At 34.3% G+C, this 21,908-nt stretch overlaps 1 protein-coding gene across 2 annotated transcripts in view; it reads left to right on the forward strand.

Moving 5' to 3' along the window:
• Positions 1-20,589, forward strand: part of Mia3 (MIA SH3 domain ER export factor 3) — a 50,573-nt gene extending 29,984 nt beyond the window's left edge. The window contains exons 7-28 of one of the 2 annotated variants that reach the window (XM_078022860.1): positions 1,297-1,428; positions 3,686-3,707; positions 4,629-4,717; positions 4,955-5,032; positions 5,120-5,230; positions 6,453-6,524; positions 6,704-6,808; positions 7,452-7,574; positions 7,672-7,777; positions 8,812-8,867; positions 8,956-9,046; positions 9,218-9,356; positions 14,089-14,190; positions 15,035-15,095; positions 15,211-15,246; positions 15,323-15,390; positions 15,510-15,610; positions 15,792-15,929; positions 16,902-16,978; positions 17,104-17,175; positions 18,579-18,741; positions 19,756-20,589. In XM_078022860.1, the coding sequence (XP_077878986.1) occupies positions 1,297-1,428; positions 3,686-3,707; positions 4,629-4,717; positions 4,955-5,032; positions 5,120-5,230; positions 6,453-6,524; positions 6,704-6,808; positions 7,452-7,574; positions 7,672-7,777; positions 8,812-8,867; positions 8,956-9,046; positions 9,218-9,356; positions 14,089-14,190; positions 15,035-15,095; positions 15,211-15,246; positions 15,323-15,390; positions 15,510-15,610; positions 15,792-15,929; positions 16,902-16,978; positions 17,104-17,175; positions 18,579-18,741; positions 19,756-20,075 (2,262 nt within the window). In that variant the 3' untranslated portion in view covers positions 20,076-20,589. The remainder of the gene's footprint in view (positions 1-1,296; positions 1,429-3,685; positions 3,708-4,628; positions 4,718-4,954; positions 5,033-5,119; positions 5,231-6,452; positions 6,525-6,703; positions 6,809-7,451; positions 7,575-7,671; positions 7,778-8,811; positions 8,868-8,955; positions 9,047-9,217; positions 9,357-14,088; positions 14,191-15,034; positions 15,096-15,210; positions 15,247-15,322; positions 15,391-15,509; positions 15,611-15,791; positions 15,930-16,901; positions 16,979-17,103; positions 17,176-18,578; positions 18,742-19,755) is intronic. The other variant, XM_078022859.1, reaches the window with a different exon arrangement.
• The last annotated feature ends 1,319 nt before the right edge of the window (positions 20,590-21,908 follow it).

Consider the following 21,908-nt stretch of genomic DNA (forward strand, 5'->3'; position numbering starts at 1 on the left):
GCTGGGTCCTACCGAAGTAGGAAACGGTGAAAGAGGGTCCTGTGCTGTTCTGCATGGAAGCGTTGCTTCCGCTCAGCTGTCCCTACACCATGGACTCAGTACCTGCCACTGTGCCTTCTGTCACTGCTTCCCCGGGGGACCCGGAGCTCCTGGGACCCCTATCGGTGCTCTACGCAGCCCTCATTGCCAAGCTACTGGAGGTGACGGTCCCATTCCCAGGGAGGGACCCCAGCTCTGGCAGGCGGGTGGCTGAGTTCTGGCGGAGTGGGTGCACTGACTGTCGTAGCGACGGAGAAATGGAGTGTGTCGGGCCCAAGGCAGGCAGGACTTGACTGTATTGTTGAGCAAGGCCGGTGAGAGTGTACTTGAGCTTTCCCCACTTGCACTTTTTTTTTTTTTTTTTGACGGAATAGAGGTGACAACCTCATGGTATGTTCCGAAATGCAGCCAACAATCCAAACAGCTAAGGTTACTACAGGTGTTTTCCCTACGGAGACTGCTGGGGAATTGGGCCCAAATGACAGTTATCTCCTATTACGTTTAGAGGGCGGTGAAAACAGGGAAGAGTAGGCAGGTGTTTACTGCACTGCCTTTGAGCAACCATTTAAAATTAGGCTTTGAATTTTATAGAAGGATGTTAAATTCAGAGAAGTTTAAGCCAGTTTTCAAGAGTTGTCTGAAATTACATGTCACTTATCTGTTTATATAAGAGTGGAATGGAAGTAAGATTTAAAATCTTATATCATCATTGTTTTTATTTGTTGCCATAAAATTAATTAGTTCTTTCATATATTTAAGTTTTTGTCTTAAATGAATTTTTTTAAATTATAAAAACCAGGTTATCTAAGAGAAAAGAATGATCCAGAGGGATTCTAGCCAGGTGTTAGACAATGTGATGATATAGGGCCTGTTACAAACTGGAAATGTATGCTCAATTTAAAGTATTTAGATTCGGGCTGGGGTTGTGGTTCAGTGGTAGAGCGCTTGCCTAGCATACATGAGGCACTGGGTTGGATCCTCTGCACCATATAAAAACAAAACAATGTGTCCACCCTAAAACTAAAGATACATAAATAAATATTTTTTTAAAAAGTATTTAGATTCATTATACTTGAAAACACTGCAAGCCAACAAAAAATATGAGACTGCCAGTATCCTCTCTCTTGAAGAAGCTATTGGAAAATATTGAGGAGGTGGATTTCTGATGAGGAGGTTGGTTTAGAATTGCCATGATTCTTTGTGACTGTTTTGTTATAAATTTAAGGTTTCCCATTTCTTCTAATTTGTCTGTTTCAGGTGTTTACTACATTGCCTGATGATACTCAACCTGGGCCTGATTTTTATGGACTACCATGGAAGCCTGTAGTTTTCACTGTTTTCTTTGGGATTGTATCCTTTGTCATTTTCTTTTGGAGAACTATTCTTGTTGTGAGTAAATTAACTTACTTATACCTCAGCACATAAGCACAAGGATTATTTTATATAGTCACTGCCCCCCCCCTTTTTTTTCTTTTTCAGTTGCTAAAACACAAATTAGTGGTTTAAGTCAAACTAACCTTATAAAATAATTTAGTGTGGGTGCAGTTGGTAGAACTGGTAATTCTTACAGCCATCCTGACCAGTAGTTTCATATGTATCAGAAGTCTTAAAAGTGGGATAAAAGATGGGATAGGTTAGATAAATATCCTTTTATGTAGCATATATGTCTAGTAATCTATCTTAAAGAAATAACTATGCTTTGAAGATTTTGGTAATGTTTTTTAATGGAACAGTGTATTAGATTGAAGACTTAGCACAACATAATTCATTTAGGGGTTATTGTATGTTCAATTAATGGAATAGTAGGCAGATGTATTTATTTCAAAGCTTTGAGGTACAGAAAATGCTCACAATTAAATGTGAAGTGGGGAAAAAAAGCAGAAACTAAGATTTAAATGTTGATGAACTGTATGTTAATATAAACACATATAAACAGGGGGAAATGCTGCAAAGAAATACAGTAAAATGAGAAAAAGGAGATGAGATAATTTTTCCAGTCTTTTATATAAATTTTTCCCAGATTTTATGATTTGATCATATGTTCAGAAAATACCTTTTTATTTGGAAGTATAGATTATGTGTTGTCCAAAAATCCATTAAATGTTTTGTTCATTAAGTCTTTTTTTTTTTCCTGAGCAGAATTAGTCTATCTCTGTGTATATGTGTACATATATATATAAGTGTGTGTGTGTGTGTGTGTGTGTGTGTGTGTGTGTGTATATATATATATATGCGCTTATACATACTTATGTTTGTACTGTAGGTCATTCTGTTTCATAGTTATTTAACATAATTGGAAGAAAATTATTTTAGGTAAATGGACTTTGCATATGAAAAGCCTAACAGTTAAAGAGGCCAAAAGCATTGGATACAAATCTTTTCAAATCTGATTGTTCTTTTTCTGATTTCTTAATTATATTGTTAAGTTTCCTCTCCTTGTACAATTGAGTGTAAAATCTCTTAGAAAGTATTCCCTTCTTAAATAGAAGAATCGTTTGCCTGGATTCCTGTGAGGAATTTTCTAATCTCATTGAACTTTTTCTCAGCTAAAAGGAAAAAGGAAATAGAAGGATAAAGAGAAGGGAAAAACATGAAAACATTTTATATTTCTCTCTCTTGTTTCTTTCATTTCAAGAACCCTGGTACCTGTTTCTCTTTTCACTAGGTTATGTGGGATATGGTTCCTAGCTTGTTGCTCCTCAGTTTCAGCATTTGACTTTGGAACTTTAGTCCTTACCTTAGATGACTGCTTTTATGCTACTTCCCATTTTCCTCTGTTGTCATTTTGAGTAAAAGGTTAGCAAGGCTATGACATTAAAGAAATGTTTATTTCTTTCTGTGTTGGAGTTTTCTGAATGCAATTTCCTATTACGAAGATCCCATGGATGATCCATGGACACATCTGAGTATCCCATCACCATTTATAACATTTGAAAGGACAAGTAATATGCTAAGTTACAAAGAAATTTAGTGATGTTTTAAAAAAATTTCTGCTTACGTTTTATTATCAGGTAGTTTATTGCTGTCTTTTGGAAATGATTGTTTTTGTCCTTTCCAGAATATGTTAATTGTCATTTCTCTTGTTGCTTGTGCATTTTCTTCTAGCAGTCTTCCCTTTCAGATTTCTTGCTATATATTTAGTGGTTTGCAGAAATAAGATGATGTAGCCTCTTAGTTTCTAAATTCAGCCAATAGCCAAATTTAAATTGGAGTTCAAAGATGTTTTCTGGTGAGTGAAAGTGGCATATCTTAGTACAAAGATTATGCCTTTAATATTGTTTCCTCAGATTCCTTTTGAATAGTCATTGTTTCTAGACTTTATCCTGGTTATTTAGAATTGTCAAGTAAATGATTTTGAGTACACACACACACACACACACATACACACATACACACACACATATTTACTGTGAAATAAGGTGCATATCTTAGTGTTTTTATGTCAGAGGCTATTTATGAAATATCACTACCAATTAAATTTAAAAGGCTTGTTAACCTTTACTTATTTTTAATCCTATAAATTATTATCCTGAACCAGAATGTTATTAAATTCTCACTTGGTTATGATTCTGATTGTTGTTTTAGGAATGCTGTTTCTATTGAGCAGATGTTTGATATCAAATTTAATCTTTTTTCTCTCTTCTAGGTAAAAGATAGAGTATATCAAGGTAAATTTTTAGGTCTCTTAAACTTGTAATAACCCTTTGTATTGGTGTTTGATGTGTGTTTTATGTATGTTAGAAGTAGATACAGTGACTTTTAATGTCTATTATCTTTTTTACCTCCTGAAAATTTTACTGTTCCTAGGTTGCTAGCATGGATAATAGAGTAGATGATGATGGTTCCAACTCTGAGATAGGAGATAAAAAGGAGGAACAAATTGTGGATAGGGAGATGATAAGTTTTAATTTGGGGCAGATTAACTTTGAATATTGATATAATGCAGATGTATTACATTTGAAGAGTATTTCTATGCTAATGATTTAATCATGCATTAAGTAATTGAGTAGATAATTTAAAGAATGGTAATGTGAATCAGTATGTTTTCATTTCTGTTTTTCTTTGCAAAGAATTAAATGATTCCATTTTCTGAAAAGAAAGTGTTTTGAGAAGGGAGGAATATCAAGCTACAACACTTTACTGTATTTCCCATCTGTGAAATAAGCTTAAATTGAAATATCATTTTGGATGGGAGGGGGTACCTGGGATTGAACTCTGGGGCACGCTACTGAGCCACATCCCCAACCTCCTATATTTAGAGACCAAGTCTCACTTAGTTGCTTAGTGTCTCGCTCTTGCTGAGGCTGGCTTTGAACTTGGGATCCTTCTAGCTCAGCCTCCTGAGCCACTGGGATTATAGGTGTGCACCATTGCGCCCAGCAAAATATCATTGTTCTTATATTTTTCTTAAATTTTAATAATTTTTATACTCTTATTGCTAATAAGCATAGATTGCTTTTTAAAAGCATAATAGCTATGCTAAGAAGTGTTTCCTCATAGTACCATATAACATGTCTTTGCTTTTAGTAGATTGAATAATTGAATTTCATTTAGTGATTGTAATAATCTTGTATATTTCCCCCTTTTAGTCAATGAACAGCAAATTTCCAAAAAGGTGAACAATTTCATAAAAGAAAATGAAGAACTAATGCAGAAATTGTCAAATTATGAACAGAAGGTATAATTTTTTTTTTTGTTTCTTTCTCCCTTGGTTCTAGCTTGAATCATTTCTACCTGTTTTAATTTAAAAATCGTATTTTAAAATTTTTTTCATTATTTCCTACAAATCATCCAAATTCTAAGCAGTCATGTATTAAGTACTGCTTTCTTCTGGAAAGGGTCACTTGTCTGGAAGTAACTTGTATAGTAGCACTATAATTTGTGTATCTTAATTCTGAATGCTTTATTTACATAGGTGAAGGAATCAAAGAAACAGGTTCAAGAAACCATGAAACAAAAAATGATTCTTTCTGATGAAACAACTAAATACAAGGTAAAAATCCCTTCTTTGGGGGGAATTACATTCTAAACTCAAAAGTAAATGTAATGAGTGAGTAATCTTGACACCTATTTTTTCCAGGATAAAATGAAGCTTCTTGAAAAAGCTAATGAACTTCTGGATGAGAGAGCTAAAAGTCTTCATGTTATGTTAGAATCTGAGAAAGAACAGAAAGCTAAGAATCAGGACTTGGTAAGAGTTTTGCTGCTAAGTGTTACTGTAATTTGGCTTTTGAAATATTTTGTAAAATTGGTTAAGTTAAACTTAGTCTAGCTGTTAACTAAAGTAAGATTAGGAGCCAAGGAAGTTGAACCCACTTCTGCCTATTTTGTGGAACTTTTAAGTACTGATACAACAAATTATTTTTATGGGCCTAGGAAATATTTTTATTCTCAACCTTGGATAATTTTCATATTGCTTTGCTCTGCCCTTGGAAACATGCAGAACAACTAAAAAACTATTGTCCAGTTGAACAGTATTTGTTTACTTTTTACTTGAAAGAGTAATGAATTAATCAATTTTCTGTACTTAAAAAAATTTTATTTCATTTTCAATTCATGTTTCATTTTCAATTTCTATAAGTTTCTATAATTACATAAAAGTTGCAAAAGATAGTAGAGAGTGTGTTCTGAAATATCCTACCCCCAAGTAAGCTTGATCACCTAGCTGAGGTAGTATTTATCAGATTTCTCCACTGTAAAAATTCTTTCCAATCCTTTTCATATTGTATTCTTTGGAAGTTACCATGCACAGCCCACAGTTAAAGTATGAAGAGTTACAAGCTCAGGATGCAGCTCATGGTAGAGCACTTGCCTAGCATACATGAGGCCCAGGATTCAATCCCAGGCATTGCAAACAAAGATTGCAGAGTTATATCCACTTCCTTAAGGAGCGGGTATATTTATAAATTTTTTGGATTTCTTCTGTATGTGAGATTAGTCTATTCTCCCTTAAATTTTATCATTTTTTACTTCAGATAAGAAAATTTTAAAAATGATCTTGGGAAATTTTTTTCTCTATCACTAGAAAAAAATTACTAATTTGAACTGGTTTACTTGAAACAGTAATTAATTAGTTAATTTTCTATGCTTTAAAACATTTTATTTACTTATTGCATTATGATTTTCTATACTTTGACCTTTTTTTTCTGGTTATCTCATAAACAGTAAGGTTGTGGATGCCATGAAATATTTATGACTTCATTTTCCCTCATCTCTTTCAGTTCTTGATTTTTTGCTTAGTCCAAAGCTGGATCCCCTGCATTTACCTGAAATGTAATGGGATGGCTTGACAAAAATTTTGTTGTGTTTATCTTTTTAGTATATATATGTGTGTGTACACACACACACACATATATATCAGTATTTCTACTGAAATCCTAATGCATATTTTGTGTTCTGTTTTCACCTGGCAGATAATGGAAAATAAGAAAACTATAGAGAAGCTTAAAGATGTCATTTCAGTGAATACTTCTGAACTTTCAGAGGTAAAGCTGCCAACTCTTGCTAACGGATATTAATACTACATCTTAGTTTTGTTGCAGACCAAAAATTTGAGGTGTGCTAAAATGTGCAAAAAATGAGAACTGTATGATGTCTGGTTTGGGAAAGTATAACTTTGTTTTTTCTTTGGAATTAATTCACTAACTGTAGTGTTTTGCATTAGCTTCACATTGTCCTTAATGAAGCTAAGCTTCGTGAAGAGAAGGTGAAGTTGGAATGCTGTCAGCTTCAGAAAGAAAATACCATGCTTAAGAAGAAGAAAGAGCAGGTAAAGAAAATTTGATGTCATACATAATGTAAACTAGAGAAGTGAATATCATTATCTTGTATCTTTCTTGGATCTGTTTCTGAGGTAAGGAATATTCATGTAGGACCTTTTCTAGATATGCAAAATTTAAACAATGCTCCCCAAATTGAGTGCATATATATGGTCTCCATCTGTTTTGGATTTTTGGATTATTGCTTTTCTTATCAAATGTCAATCAGTTATTAACTTGCATAGCCTCAAAGAAACTTTTTAAACCAGAAAATTAAGTATTTTATGATCCTCTTTTGAGTAGTTACTGATTCACCGGCCAAGGGAAGATTACATGATAAGGAATCTAAATTTAGGAGACAGTCATATGTGCCCAGCCATTCCTGCTGGAGGTAAATTATTTGAATTGGCAGCAATTTTCTGGGGAATGCAATAAACAGGGTCAACTTCCTGATAGCTCTGATGTTCTTACTGCAGCTGTGAGAGTTGAGGCCACTCTGCCCTCTTCCTTAACCAAGGTCTCAACCTCCTCGATTGAGGCAGGCCACCGAGGAGTATGGCTCTGTATTTCTTTGTCTAAGTCTTGTAGTCCTGATGTATCCAGTGCAGAAACCCCTCCCTAACCCATAGGAATTCATGTGTTTTGACTTTTCAGTTGCAGCAGGAAGTGAAAGACTGGAGTACATCACACGCTGAGCTCAGTGAACAAATGAAATCATTTGAGAAGTCACAGAAAGATTTACAAGTAACGCTTAGTCTTAAAGATGATACTATAAATGTAAGTTTGTACTCCAAATACATGTTTCATCTCATGACTTCTCCTGAAATCTTTGAATTAAAATCGAGAGTCTTCCAACCTTTTGCTTCTTTTCTAGGCTTTAACTAATTACATCACACAGTTGAATCGGTTACAATGTGAATCTGAATCTGAGGATCAAAGTCGAGATGAGTCAGATGAATTAACCAATGGAGAGTTAGCAGGTAAGATCAGTCTCAGGGAGGTTGAATCCTTTTTTGCTTTCCTGTCTTTAATTAAGTATACAGATGCCACTTTTCAGCTGGCTGAATTTCTTCTTAAGCTTCAGGGTTGTAGACACATATCACTGGATCTATAGATATGTCTGTTGCATTGGCAGAGGTGGGTTGCTGGGGTATAATGTAGCAATAGGCATGTGAAGAACACTTGACTTTTTCTATCCCATTGAAAACTAGTAAGTACACTGCAGCTATAATAGTCACATCCTATACCTCTAAGTATTGAACATTGTACAGTAAGAGAAATTTATTTCTTAACTCATGCAGATGATACTTGATTTTGATACTCATCATCTCTATGGCTCTGTGGTTTTAAGTCCACAGTCAGTCTTAAGAGTCCGGAGGTAGTTGGAACCATAAACTAAGGCTGTGAGAACAGAGGCTAAAGACTATCAGAAAGCTAGAGAGGGAGTGTAACAGTGTTTACTGATGAGGAAAATATTTCCAGATGTTTTCTCCCAAGTTGGATATTGCTTACATAGCAAGTATTTCAAACCACACCTGGTAGTAGATTCAGGGAGAAAATAGAGGATTGAATCTTTCTAAACAAGACACTTACTTGCCCAGGTGAAGATAGATCTGAGAGAGAAGAAAAGCTTTTATCTTACAAGAATAACATAGATAACATTTTAGTTGTGCAAACTAGAAATTCACCTTTTTTTTTTTTTTTTTTTAAAAACAGACACAGTATTTTTATTTATTTTTATGCTGAGGATCAAACTCAGTGCCTCACACATGCTAGGTGAGCACTCTACCACTGAGCCACAACCCCAGTCTGAAATTCACCTCTTTCTTTTTTTTTTTTTTTAAATCTAAGCTTGCAATTCTCTTAAAAGTCATTAGTCTAATCAGTTTAATTATTTAATTGATTCTTTTTTTCTTCCGGTGTTTGAACACAATCATTCTTTAGTTTGGGGAAGTTAGGAGAATATAGAGTTAAAAGTAAGGAAAGGAAAAGCTAAAAGTCTTTTGTTTTTTAGGTGATCGGAACGAGAAGATCAAAGATCAAATTAAGCAGATGATGGATGTCTCTCGGGTATAGTTCTTTGTAAGAGTCCCATAGTGCCTGTGAATTCTTCCTGTGCCTCACTTTTAAGAATACCTCTCTTTTCTGCAATTTTTAGACACAAACTACAATATCAGTAGTTGAAGAGGATCTAAAACTTTTACGACTTAAGCAAAGCGCCTTGATGTCCACAATATGTAATCTAGAAGGTGGGTTCTTCTTGAGAAGAAATTGCCATGTTGGAAAGACTTAAAATTTTATTGGAAAGATAAAGAATGGCTTCTTGCTTTCATGCTTCTTACTTTTCTTGGCACTACTCCCTCAAACAAGTTCTTAAGTCCTTGTACACATATAGAGATAAGCTGTTTTATCCTTTACAGACCAAATAAAGAAATTAGAAAGTGACTGCAATTCACTACGGTCTTCTAAAGCTGAACTGGAAGAGGAATGCAAAACTCTTAGGCAGAAAGTGGAGATTTTAAATGAACTCTACCAGCAAAATGAGATGGCACTACAAAAGTAAGATTTTCATTGTTTGTTATTGTTATCACTGTGTGAACTAACAGATAATTTTATCTTAAGATTATTTACCATTTTTTCTAGTTGTAATAAGTAGAGATTTGTCTTTTTTCCTTTGTGTTTTGTTTCCTATAAGTTGCATTTTTCTTTCCATCGTCAGTCTTAAGAGTCCTGAGGTAGTTGGAACCATAAACTAAGGCTGTGAGGACATCGTAATCAATTGTCAAATTCATATGAAGGCAGGAAGTGGTAAACTGGTATTAACAGTCACTGATGTGGAAATACCTCTCAAAGATCTAGTCCCTTTCTATGATCCCACTATTTATTTTAATTACCTTTCATTGTGATCAGTTATGTAATTCTAATGTTTTGAACTTTTATCTCTAACTCTGGACCTTTAAAAATACTGAGTGATTTGGAATGACATGTTTTAGTAGAATAAAAACTTCAAAAAGGAATAATATTTACTTATTGATGGTACAAGTTTTGGACTTGAATATCTCAGATGTTCACACTAAAAATTGAACTGTGGCAAGGACCTTAGGAGTTATGATTACAGAAGTACTTGTTTGTAGTATATATTTATATATTAATCTTCTCAGTGTGGAGCTAGTTATTTTTTGAAAGTTCATTTGAAGTTTTTAACCCACAAAAATACTTGAATTCTCTAAAAATAGGTTTTTTGTGTCAGATTTTGTTTGTTTGCACCTGATTTTACTCTTCGGCATATATATATATCTTGTTAAAGCAAAGACAGACCTTCTTACAGACCTAACTATTTTTAGGTATTTTGACTTCTGTTGCCTAATTAATGCATTAAATATTGAAACCTTTCCATTAACTTTTCTAAAATTCTGTGATCTCCAAGCGACCTTTTAGAATCTCAAATTTTTGTTCAGGCCAGTTCTAAATGCCTGGCCTGTTTCAAAGAAACATTTCTCATTTTATCACTTTTTATTTAAGAGAACACTTGTTTTCTCTGTCCCTACTAGTAATATGAATGACCTAAATGGCAATTAATTTTCTTTGTAATGCAGTTAAATTATAGCACTATTTTCCTCAACTCCTCCAAAATTCATTCAGTCATCATCTGTGGTTTGTACTCTTTTTACTCATCCCCAGGTACTATGTTAGTTCATGCCTGTGTCATCTTTTCTGTTTCTAACCTAGGTCATCTGTCTTCATTCTCCATTATTTATATTTTTATATAATTTATTTCAAATTCTTAGTAATTTTCTCTATAGCTGCTTGAGTGGACTTTCTAAAATATGTCTGTCCATGTCAATATGTGCCTGTGGTTTATGAAGAATTTGCTTTCTATTTGATGACCTGTTCTTTTTTTCTTCCTTGTATCTTTTTAATAGTTTAAATATTTTTAATTATTTTCCTCATCCCCTGTATAAGCTTGATGTAATCATAAATTATAATGGAATTATAATTATATAATTGTAATTATATAATTATAATTATAATTTTATTCATCTTCTCATAATTTAAAGGCCATGGTATATATTCTGGATTTAATAAAAACCTGACATAGATTAATAGGTTTATTATTTTTTTTTATGGGCTTTAAGTAGCTCCCGAATCAGATAACTGTTGTGGCATTGTATGTTAGTACTTCATATACTGTGAACTCCATAAGACATTCATTCAATTTATACACATTTAAAGTTTCTGTAGTTCTGCATTCTACACTGTTGGTTTCATATTTGAAATTATTTTCATTCTATTTGAACATTGTCCTTTAATGATAGATTTGATTAGTGTATCAAAGTAGTACAAGGATAAACAGAATAGTATTTTATCCACTAAATATTGCTACCTTTATAATCTGTATTAGGTTGACATGAACTTCATGATTAGAGTTAAAACCAGTTTCCATTTTTAAAGGATCTCTCTTTTGGCTACTGAATTTTGACTGTTACTTAGTTTTAGCAATTTAAAAATATCCAATTAATTACCATCTGTTTTAAATTTTTTCTTTAAGGAGTCCATTATCATTGTTGTTTGGTCTTATCCCTCCCCTAGTTCCTGTAGTCATTTCTCTGTTTTTTTAACAGTTTTATTGGGAAGTGCCTAGGTGTAGTTTTCCCCACCCCACCCACTTTTTCCTCTTGCAGTTATGTTGTTTGGGACCATTAAATATTTCTTGAGTCTTTTTTTAAATGTTGATTTTACCTCATTCTCTCTTCTGATTATAATAATGCATATTAGAATTTGATTTCCCCTGCCTCCTACATTCTGGATTTACTTCTTCTGGATATTTTCTTCTGACCTGTCTTAAAAGCGCTAGGATTTATTTTACTTCCCAAATCTGCTGCTAAAATCATTCATTGAGTTTAGGATTTTAAAAAGTTCAGGGTTTAAAATATTATTTTAGTTGTAGATGGACATAATATTTTATTTTATTTTTTATAGAATTTTTTTAAGAGAGAGAGAAAGAGAGAATTTTAATATTTATTTTTTAGTTTTTAGCGGACACAACATCTTTGTTTATATGTGGTGCTGAGGATTGAACCCGGGCTGCACACATGCCAGGCGAGCACACTACCGCTTGAGCCACATCCCCAGCCTGACACAATATTTTATTTATTTTATGTGGTGTTGAGGACTGATCCCAGTGCCCCACACATGTGGGGCACGTGCTTCACCACTGAGCCACAACCCCAGTCCTATTTCAGTACTACAGCTCAAACCCAGGACCTTGAGCCATGTGCTCTACTATTGAGCTACCTCCCCAGACTCCTTGCTCTTTCTCATAAGGGACTAGTGTCTTACTGCTTTCCAAGCTATCTTTAATCTCATCATTCTGCCTCTGCCTCCTGAGTATCTTCGATTGTAGGTAGGTCACCACACTCAACTATTTCTTGGTTTTATAGTTTCTAATCCTTTGACAAAATTCATAATCTTTTTTTTTTCCTCTTTTGTGGTGCTGGGGTTTGAACTCAGAGCCTTGTGCATGCAAGGCAGCACTCTAACAACTAAGCTATATTCCCAAACCTGAAATTCATAATCTTGACTTTACTTTTTTGAGTATATAAAGCACAGTGATTTAAAAACATGTGCGGATAACCCCATTAGGTGGTTTCCTTTTCTGTGGGATTTTTTTCTCACAGAATTTTGTCTTATGGAGTGCCTGATCAGTTTTGATTGGCTAACATTGTTGTGATAATTATAGATGAAATTTGAGGACTAAGATGAAGTTATCTTTTTATAGAAAAGTGTTGAGGTTACTTGAGTAAGATTGTCTGTCACTTTAAACTTAGTCAGCAATTAAGATAATTCAAAATGACTTGTCTTTTCAATGTTTCAGTATTGTTCCTTTTGGATTTTTTGCCTGTTCATCACTTAAGTGTGCAGTACTTTCTAATCTAAACTCAAAGGCTAGGGCTTTTATTAAGGGTCCCTTTATTTGTAGCCCCAAACACTTGTTTTTTCCTCTAAGCCCAGGAATTTGATGAAGGCTTAGTTCAGACTCATTATATCTTTGTGTTATCTTCAATATGTGGGTAAACCTAGGAGAAAAGTACCTTAAAGTGCCAGCCTTACTTGTAATTCTGAGATTCCTTTTTCTAAATGATCTTGGCCACATACATATATCTTCACTGCCTTTTTAGCTTGGATCCTTTCAAACACAATTTTATATTCTTATAAAGATGTTTTGATTGTTCTTAGTGCTCTCAGACTAACTCTTTGATAATTGGAAACAAAATTCTCTCTGTCCTTCAAGATTCAGTTTTCTCCATATTCCTTCTTAAGCCAGTGGGGAAAATTATTATATTCCTTTAGGTGTCATTTATACCTGAAACAGTGAGCTCTTTTATTCTTTAGCATCTTACAAGGTAACTAGTATATTATAGCCACTCATAAAATACTTGCTGAAGAATTAAATGAGAAGCTATATAAGAATATATAATCCCCTTTTTCTATTTGGTATCAGTAATCCTTTTTTACTGTAGTTCTTCTGATTTATGGAAAATTAAGTTTCAATTTAATTATCTTTTGAATTGGAACTATGGCTAAAGTAATACAAGGATAGCAGAAAATAGTATTTTTTAAGTCATTAAATGTGGCTACCTTTGTCTCAGTAGATGAACATCTTGAGTTTCATGATCAGAGTTAAAACTTGTCAGTAGATAATACTCTGATCGTGGGTCAGTTTGGCTTCTTTTCAGACATTATCAAAACTCAGATTTGTCTTTTTGCTTAATTGCAATTCTTTTGAAATAGATATCTAAAGTGTGAAAAATGTTCTGTCATTAATTGCATAGCTAAAAAGACATATTCTAGAAGATTTTTTCTTTGACTGACTATATCTTTATTATGGTACCAGTCTTGGATTGAGAAAAGAGTTCCTCCATGACAAAGATATACTTAGTGTCCTACCCATGGCAGAAACGAGAAAAGAATTATCCCCTGCTTTATCCTAATATGTTTAATTATGTTAGGTTGATCAGTCCTGATCTTCCACATTGAAGTAAAGTGAGTTTTTATTATCTTACACAGAGGATACTTGCCCTTGGGGCACATGTTGTTTTCACATTTATTTTATTTACTGGTAAGTAGAAAATTAAGAGGAGAAGTTAGAAAATGTAAGTGATTTGCCAGAGTTTGATTTACGAAATTGCAGGTTTGAATTTCCAATTTATGTGCCTAAGCATTTTATAGAATTGTGGGAAGTGATATTCACAAAGAGAAACTTTTGATTTGATAACTGGCTTTATTTTAGGAAACTAAGCCACGAAGAATATGAGAGACTAGAAAAAGAGCAGCGGCTGTCAGCTGCAGATGAAACGGTGGTTTCCGCTGTACAGGAAGTTAAAAATTACAAGTGAGTTCAGTTTCTAAAGGAGGGTGTCAATGTCTAATGATCTAGTGTTAGCTTTCTTTTTTAATCTTTTTTTACATTATGTAGATAGAAGAAAATAGCATGGAAGTATAAATAACGAGAGGATATGAATACATTCAATTCACACAGGAGAAAAAATAAATTTCAACTTTACAAATGAAAAATGTTAACAAAAAATTTACTTACACCCAATGGGAAAGACCATAGGGAACTTGGTCAATGCAAACAGTTCTGGGGGTTTTGATTGTTGTAGTAATTCTTTAAGAAATCAGTTTGCTGTGTGATGTATCAAGACCCACAAAAGTGTGGCATTTGATAGACCTTGGAAATCTTCTATGGATATAATTTGAAAAAAATAAAAAATGTTTTAAGGAGGAAGATATTTCTAGCAGAATTACTTGAGAACACACTGATGAACAGTTACAGAAATTATAATTTATCATTCAGAATCTTTAGCAATTAAATGATAAAGAAGTTATTAGTATTAGGTTTTTATTTTATTTATTTATTTTTGGTGCTTTACTACTAAGCTACATCCTTAGACCTTTTTTTTCCCTTGAGACAGGGTCTCAGTTGCATAGGTTCCCACTTAATTGCTGAGACTGACCTCGAACTTGTGATCCTCCTGCCTCAGCTTCCCAATCATTGGGATTACTGGCATGTGGCATTGCACCTGGTCTGTAGTATTAGTTTTGATCACACTGGATTCATATAACTATAGAAATGTTTTTCTTATGTATGATAAAGTCTTTAAAAGTATAGCTGATGGAATAAAGGGAAAATGGTCAGAATGTTTCAAATGTTATTCAATTGTTGTAATTCTTAGGCGGAGAATTGAAGAACTGGAAGAAGAACTACAGAAAACCGAGCGCTCATTTAAAAACCAGGTAGTAATTAATACTGTCCTGTAATTGCAGAATTCTTTGTATCTAATACAGACAATTATAGGCTATTATAATGAGTCCCTAAAAACATATTTTTTTAATGTGTTGTCTTTTTCAGATTGCTGTGCAGGAGAAGAAAGCTCATGATAATTGGGTAAGATTTTTTCCCCCTTTTCTTTATTTTGTGCATAGCCTACTGCAACTGAATTTGAATATTTTCTCTTTAATAGCTCAAAGCTCGTTCTGCAGAAAGAGCTATAGCTGAAGAGAAAAGGGAAGCTGCTAATTTGAGACAGAAGTATGTGATTTTGGTATCTTACTATATGTTTTATAGTGTTTTAAGGTTATGCTAGATATTATCTATGAAGGAATAGATTGCTGTTTCATAATTCAGCCCATTCTTTCTCAATATTCAAGACTATTGGAAATGACCCAAAAGATGGCAATGCAGCAAGATGAACCCATGATTGTAAAACCTATGCCGGGAAGACCAAATTTACAAAATCCTCCTCTGAGAGGTAGGGGACACTTTGTAAAAGGAGCTATTTTATTTCTTGGTGCAGAATATATGTAAATTACTTTTTATTTCTGTGTGTAATGGTTATGAAATAATCTGAATGATTTGCTAAAGCGGGAGGTGAGGGTTGGTGTCAGGGAGAAGGCTACCTTAAAGTAGTAACACGGCATTGTTGTCTTTAGGTCCACTGAACCATAATGGCTCTTTTGGTCCATCCCCAGTGAGTGGTGGAGAATGTTCCCCTCCACTGACAGCAGAGCCAGCTGGAAGACCTCCTTCTGCTACTCTTAATCGAAAAGATATGCCCAGAAACGGATTTGGTGAGCTTTCACATGTTGCTTTATAGTAAACTGCTTCAAGGTTTTGTTTTTTTTTCCCTTTTGAATATTCTAATAAAAACATAGAATTTGGGCCTGTACAATACATAGAAGATAATTTCTTACTTTATCTTAGTGAATGTTTTCTGTAAAATCTGTTCTAGAATAGAAAACATTTTTTTTTTTTCCCCTGGAGGTCCCTGTATTGTTTTTTTCTTTTAAATTTTACACTGTGAAGTGTAAACCTTTATCTTTAAATTAAATCTCTATGGTGTTCCTTTCCAAAATATTATAAAAGTAGCCTTAAACTTTATGTAGCATACATATTTCCAACATGAAATACTGAGTCTTATTTCCAATTCTAAATAGGACTGTAGTCTTGGTAAGATTGGAAGTCAGGTTATACAGACTAAAGAAAAAACAGCCTACACATACTTCAAGTCTATAGCTTAAAGTTTAGGACCAGTACTTATTAATCTGCTGTTCTATCAACCCAAGGCAGTTCTTTATTTTACTTAAGTCTCTTCATAAATTGTGATTTACGTATTGGGCAACCCATTTTTTTAAAAAAATATTTTTAATTGTAGATGGACATGATATCTTTATTTATTTTTTAAATGTGTGCTGAGAATCAAACCCAGTGCCTCACACATGCTAGGCAAATACTCTACAACTGAGCTATGACCCCAACCCCTGGGCAACCCATTTTTAATGTTGCTTTCCAGTTATTGTTGAACCCTGACCTGTCCACCAGTGGTTTATTTCTTCTGAAAAATACATACAAGGGCTCTGATCTTTCTTTCCCAAGGGTCAATGGATGGACCTTTACCTCGTACTGGTCTTCTGAGGCATCTGGGAAACCCGTTGCCTCTGGTAAAGGACCAAGTAATTTCAAAGAATCTGTAATTGTGGATGGAGGATTTTTATTCTTTTCATGTTAGAATAAGTCTGAATCCATTCTTTGATCTCTAACAGACCCAGGATGTGGTCCATCTCACATGAACAGCAGCTCCAGAAGTTCTTCTCCAGCTAAGGTGACGAATGAGGGCAAGGTAAGTTCTGTAGTTACTGTGAATCATGTGGTCATGCAGGAACATGTAGCTTTCCTACAGTACTTGCTCTTTGCTTTATCCTTCTTTGTGTTCTATTTGTACTATCCCATTTGTTTTTTAAAAAGCAAACTGTTCCCCAAGAACCTGAGACCCCCTCAGTCTCCACCATTACTTCTTTGACTGAGCATCCAGTTGGAGTAAGTACTTAGAGGTTGAGAACTGAATTGGGTTTTATTCTGTGCATTTCTGGGAAGGATATTCAGAGCATGACACTGATCTTGTTTGCTTTAAACTGCATGCAATATTGAGCTTACTTTTCTCCTTAACTTGGGAATGTTGCTTAAGTGTGTACAACTATAATGAACTACAGAATGTGAAAAGTTATCACTCTAACTTTATATGGTGTTTTGTGTTGAATGTTCTAAGGCAAAGTAAATTCATTATAAATTATATAATTCATCATTTTTATTTTTGTTTGGAAGAATGTTATTTAAGAATTCCTCCATTTGTGCAAACCCTATTTTGAGTGATTTGAATTAGATTGGTATCAGATTTTCTGAAAGTGAAATACTGTTTCAGTGAAACAATGATAATCTGAAATGACCTCTTGAGCCAGTCCCAAGCAATGGTCTCATTTGTTCACATAAGTGTATTCTCTTGTAACTGTGTTGCTATTATATCTTGTAGGTCTTCTGCAGCTCTATAATAAATTTTTAATTGTTTAGTTTCAAACCCACTACTCATAGGAAATGATAAATCAATATCTCAAATGGTGTACAGTAAATGAAAGTAAATATTAAAGCCTTTTCTTCCTAATTTGTGTATATAGCACTGTGATGGAAAATACTTCTCAAGTTCCAGTGTATATATATTCCAGGAATATACATCTCTGGAGAAATCTAAAGGCAGCTTAGATAAGACCCCAAACCCCTTTGTAGTAGAAGATTTAAAAGAGAGCAAAGACCCATTGTTAAAGAGGAGTAGAGGTGGGAAAAGCATGGCTTGGAGGCAAACCTGGGATTGAGTTCCTTTAATATGCAGTGTGGCCTTCAACAAATTATGATATTCCATTTGCTTTTGTTCCCTCTTATTTAAAACAAGACAGTCTACTTAAAGATCTCAGAGGTTGAATAATATATGAAAGACTTACTGAAGATACTCTGAATAGTAGCTATTATTACATGGGTAGAGAATGGATTTTTCATTTTATTCTGTTCATTCTTAATATGGAAGTAATGAGCTATTGTGATGAAAGGGAAGTGATGGGGAGCGGGGGACTCCCTTTGAAATAGGTTGTAGTGAATACAGCATGACATACTGGTCAGAAATCACCTCTGTTAATAACCTCTGCCAGTCCTCTTGCCTTTCCCTTTCCTGTGCAGATATAATCAGTAACAAACTGCTCCCTCTTGTGGCATCCTTCCAACTTCTGTAAGCTGTCAGTGGGAATACACAGGAGGGGTGGGTAGAGTTTTGTTGCACTGATGGTGTTCTCTGGACAGGTGCCTGTTTTGGGTTTTAGCTTTTATCGGTGTTGGTACTTTGTCTTAATACATAGGAATTTTAAAACTTTTAACTGCTTTCAAATCTTAAATTGCAGGTTCATATGGCTGTGAAAGGGCCCCCTCCTTTCTCAGGGGTACCCTTCATGGGACCCCCTATGGGACCCCCGATGGGACGGCCTCCACCACCTCCCATGCGGTATGGACCACCACTTCAGCTCGGTGGGCCTTTTGGGCCTCGGCCAATTCCTCCACCATTTGGTATGATGATCTGAACAGTAGTGATTGACTTATAAATCACATTCATCTTTCATTTCTATTGCTTGCTAAAACAGTTGGTTGCTATCTCAGGTCTTAACAATGAAAGGATAAAGCTGAGTACATTTTAACTTTTCCTCCAGTTTTCTGGGACATATGGGACACTACATAATCTTATACTGAGATAGGCAATAGCTATCTCTCATAGACAAGGATAAGGGGCTATATACAGAAAAGCCAGAAATATTACTTATGCAGATGTTTGATGAAAATCTGTTGATATGCACTGCAATAGATGGAAAGGTGGATGAGACACATGCCATAACTTAAAATTTTGTCACAGATATGAAAATCCTATAACATAAAGTTTGTAATCACCCATAATGGAAGCATAAGCAGTAGGTTATAGAATATAGAAAAGGAAAAGTCAAACCCTCCTTACCTTGAGAAAAGTCAGAGGGAAGTGTTAAAGAGGAGGATTTAACAGTGACCTAATAAATGTTGCTGATTTAATTAGGTGACTGTGGAAGGCCTTTTCCAGGAGGGCATGCACCTTGATTCTGATGGCATGTGTAAAGTCCGTGCTGAAATACTTCATGAATTTTTAATGGATACAGTAATAAATAGTGGGATTTCCTTTTATCAAAATTTCTTTGATGTAGTAAAGTTCTTATTTCATAATCTATCATCTTGTCATGGTAATATAGTACTTCCAAATATAAATGGAGCTCTTGTGAGATAGAAATAATTCTGCAATTATATAATAGGGAAAGAAAAAAGACAAGCCTGGAGCTAGGTAGAGCCATGTTTAAATCCTTAATATATTGCTTCATGGCTGGTTGGTCAAAGGCTATAACCTAAACTTGTTCCATCTCAGTTTGCCTCATCTGGCAAGTCAGGATGTTCACCAGTTGATGTTCTAGGCTTGGGAGAAATTAAAGACTATATTAACATACTTGAAATCACCCTAGTTCAGAAATTTCTGGGTATTTACATAACTTCCTTTTTATTTTCCAGGTCCTGGTATGCGTCCACCAATAGGCTTCAGAGAATATGCACCAGGTGTTGCACCTGGAAAACGGGATTTGCCTTTTGACCCTCGTGATTTTTTTCCAGGACCCGCACCAGCACCATTTAGACCTTTAGGCTCATTTGGCCCAAGAGAGTACTTCATTCCTGGTGCCCCATTACCACCTCCAACTCATGGTCCCCAAGACTATGGGCCACCACCTGCTGCAAAAGACTTAATGCCTTCAGGCTTTAAAGATGAACCTCTACTTACACCTAATTCTCAGAGTAGTGAGGGCTGTTCAGAGGCCTTAAAACAGGGCCCATAAAGTTAACCTCTGACACTTAGTCAGAAAATAGACTATGAACTATTCATCAAGTTAAAGGATTATTGGCTTCAAAATATAAAAGTTTATTTTAAATGGTTTATGTTTTTAGAATGAAGCTGCCTTGGCGCAGTATACATTTTGAGCCAAAATATTTTCCCCCTAAATATCCCCCCCACTTAAGCTAGAGTCTCCTTCCAGTTTTAAAATGTGCAATAAGGAATACCTTTGTTTTAGTTAATGTAGCATACACAATTGCTAAATGATTTAGAATGTCATAATTATGGACATTTCCTGTGGAAATGCTTTAAGAACATGTATTTCCATTATCCTATTTTTAGTGTATTCCAGTTGATAACAGAGAAATGGTGTTTTATAAGCTTGATTTTTTTTCTCTTTCAATATCTGGTTGCAGAGACTGTTACGCTAAAAATGTTTACTCAAAGATCATAAACTTCATTTTCCTTCTTGCTGAAGTTCTTTGTTGTAATAGTTCATAAAAAATTGTTTATTAATATTTCCCAAGTGTCTGTTGATTCATTGGATCCTCGTGAGACTTTGTGCCATTGGGGAAGCATGTAAACTCACTCTCAGAACTGAAGATGGTGACTTGGCAGCATATTCCCTGTTGCTCACTGTTAAGGAGGCTGGACCTTGGTCAACTGTGGACTTCTACAGAGGATTTCTTTTACTTGTGAGAAGTCTTGTGGCTCTATTTTTGTAGCACATTCATGTACTTTTTTCTAACCACTGTCCATGTAAGAATGGTTTTCTGAGAATGAGTTTACATTAGAAGCAAGAGTTGTTTGACCTGAAGTTCTACTGCTTTTGCCATTATTGCATTATAACAGTAAAATATAAGGTGGTATGTTGTGTCTATAAAAAATAAGGAAATTTCTTTTTAAGAATGTACACAACACACTCTTCTCTTTACCATACCTTGCCACTGATTTTCAAGGAATATGATAAAAAAATTAGAAAAGTATAATCCTCTAAGAATGAATGAAACTCTAAGGCTTATAATGTCTTTAATCAGCAACTATGGGCTGAATTAAATTCTTTTTTTTTGATAGATACTCAAATATATTTTATTTAAAAATCAATTAAAGCAAGTCCTGAATCTGTAACTACTGTCTTTAAAACAATGTTTCTAAGAACTAGCTCTCCAGAACTGTAATTTTAATTACAGCAATTTTAACAGTGCATTTTAAGAGGTTTAAGATTTAAATACAATTATAAAAGCCTGGTACTTTTGTTTACTGCTAGACCATATTCTTCCATTCTTTTAAATTCTAGAAAGTAATAGGATTGTTGAAACCTAGAACATAACATATCATTGTTCTTTTTATGTCCCCTAAGTATTCTCAAAATAGGGGCAAAAGCTTCAGTGTGAAACAAAATCTCTGTGAAACAAAATCTCTAAACTACTGAAGATAACTCAGAATCAAAAATAATTTGAGTCCTTTAGGAAGAATTCAATCTACATAACCTCCATTTAATATTAGAAGCAGCAGCTGTGTGTAAGAGGAAAACCATATAATAGCTTATGCCATTTTTAACCATGTAAAATAAAATTTAAGTCACAAACACATTTTGAATGTATCTTTCAACCTCTACAGGACACAAGGCAATGCTGAAGTTACTATAACTTCTAATTTTAAAATAGCATTTAAATAAAGGTGATGTCAGCCAGGAAGATAGATTTTCAAGGAAAGGCAGATTTATTATTTTATTCAAAGCAACAGTAGTTTTCCCTCTAAAGCCTTTTTTGTATTTATTCTATTAGTAAGTTATAATGCGTTCTACGTAGTTTATCTGAGCAGTTCTGAACCCACC

This window comes from Ictidomys tridecemlineatus, chromosome 10 (genome assembly GCF_052094955.1).
Source record: "Ictidomys tridecemlineatus isolate mIctTri1 chromosome 10, mIctTri1.hap1, whole genome shotgun sequence".
Taxonomy (NCBI): Eukaryota; Metazoa; Chordata; class Mammalia; order Rodentia; family Sciuridae; genus Ictidomys; species Ictidomys tridecemlineatus.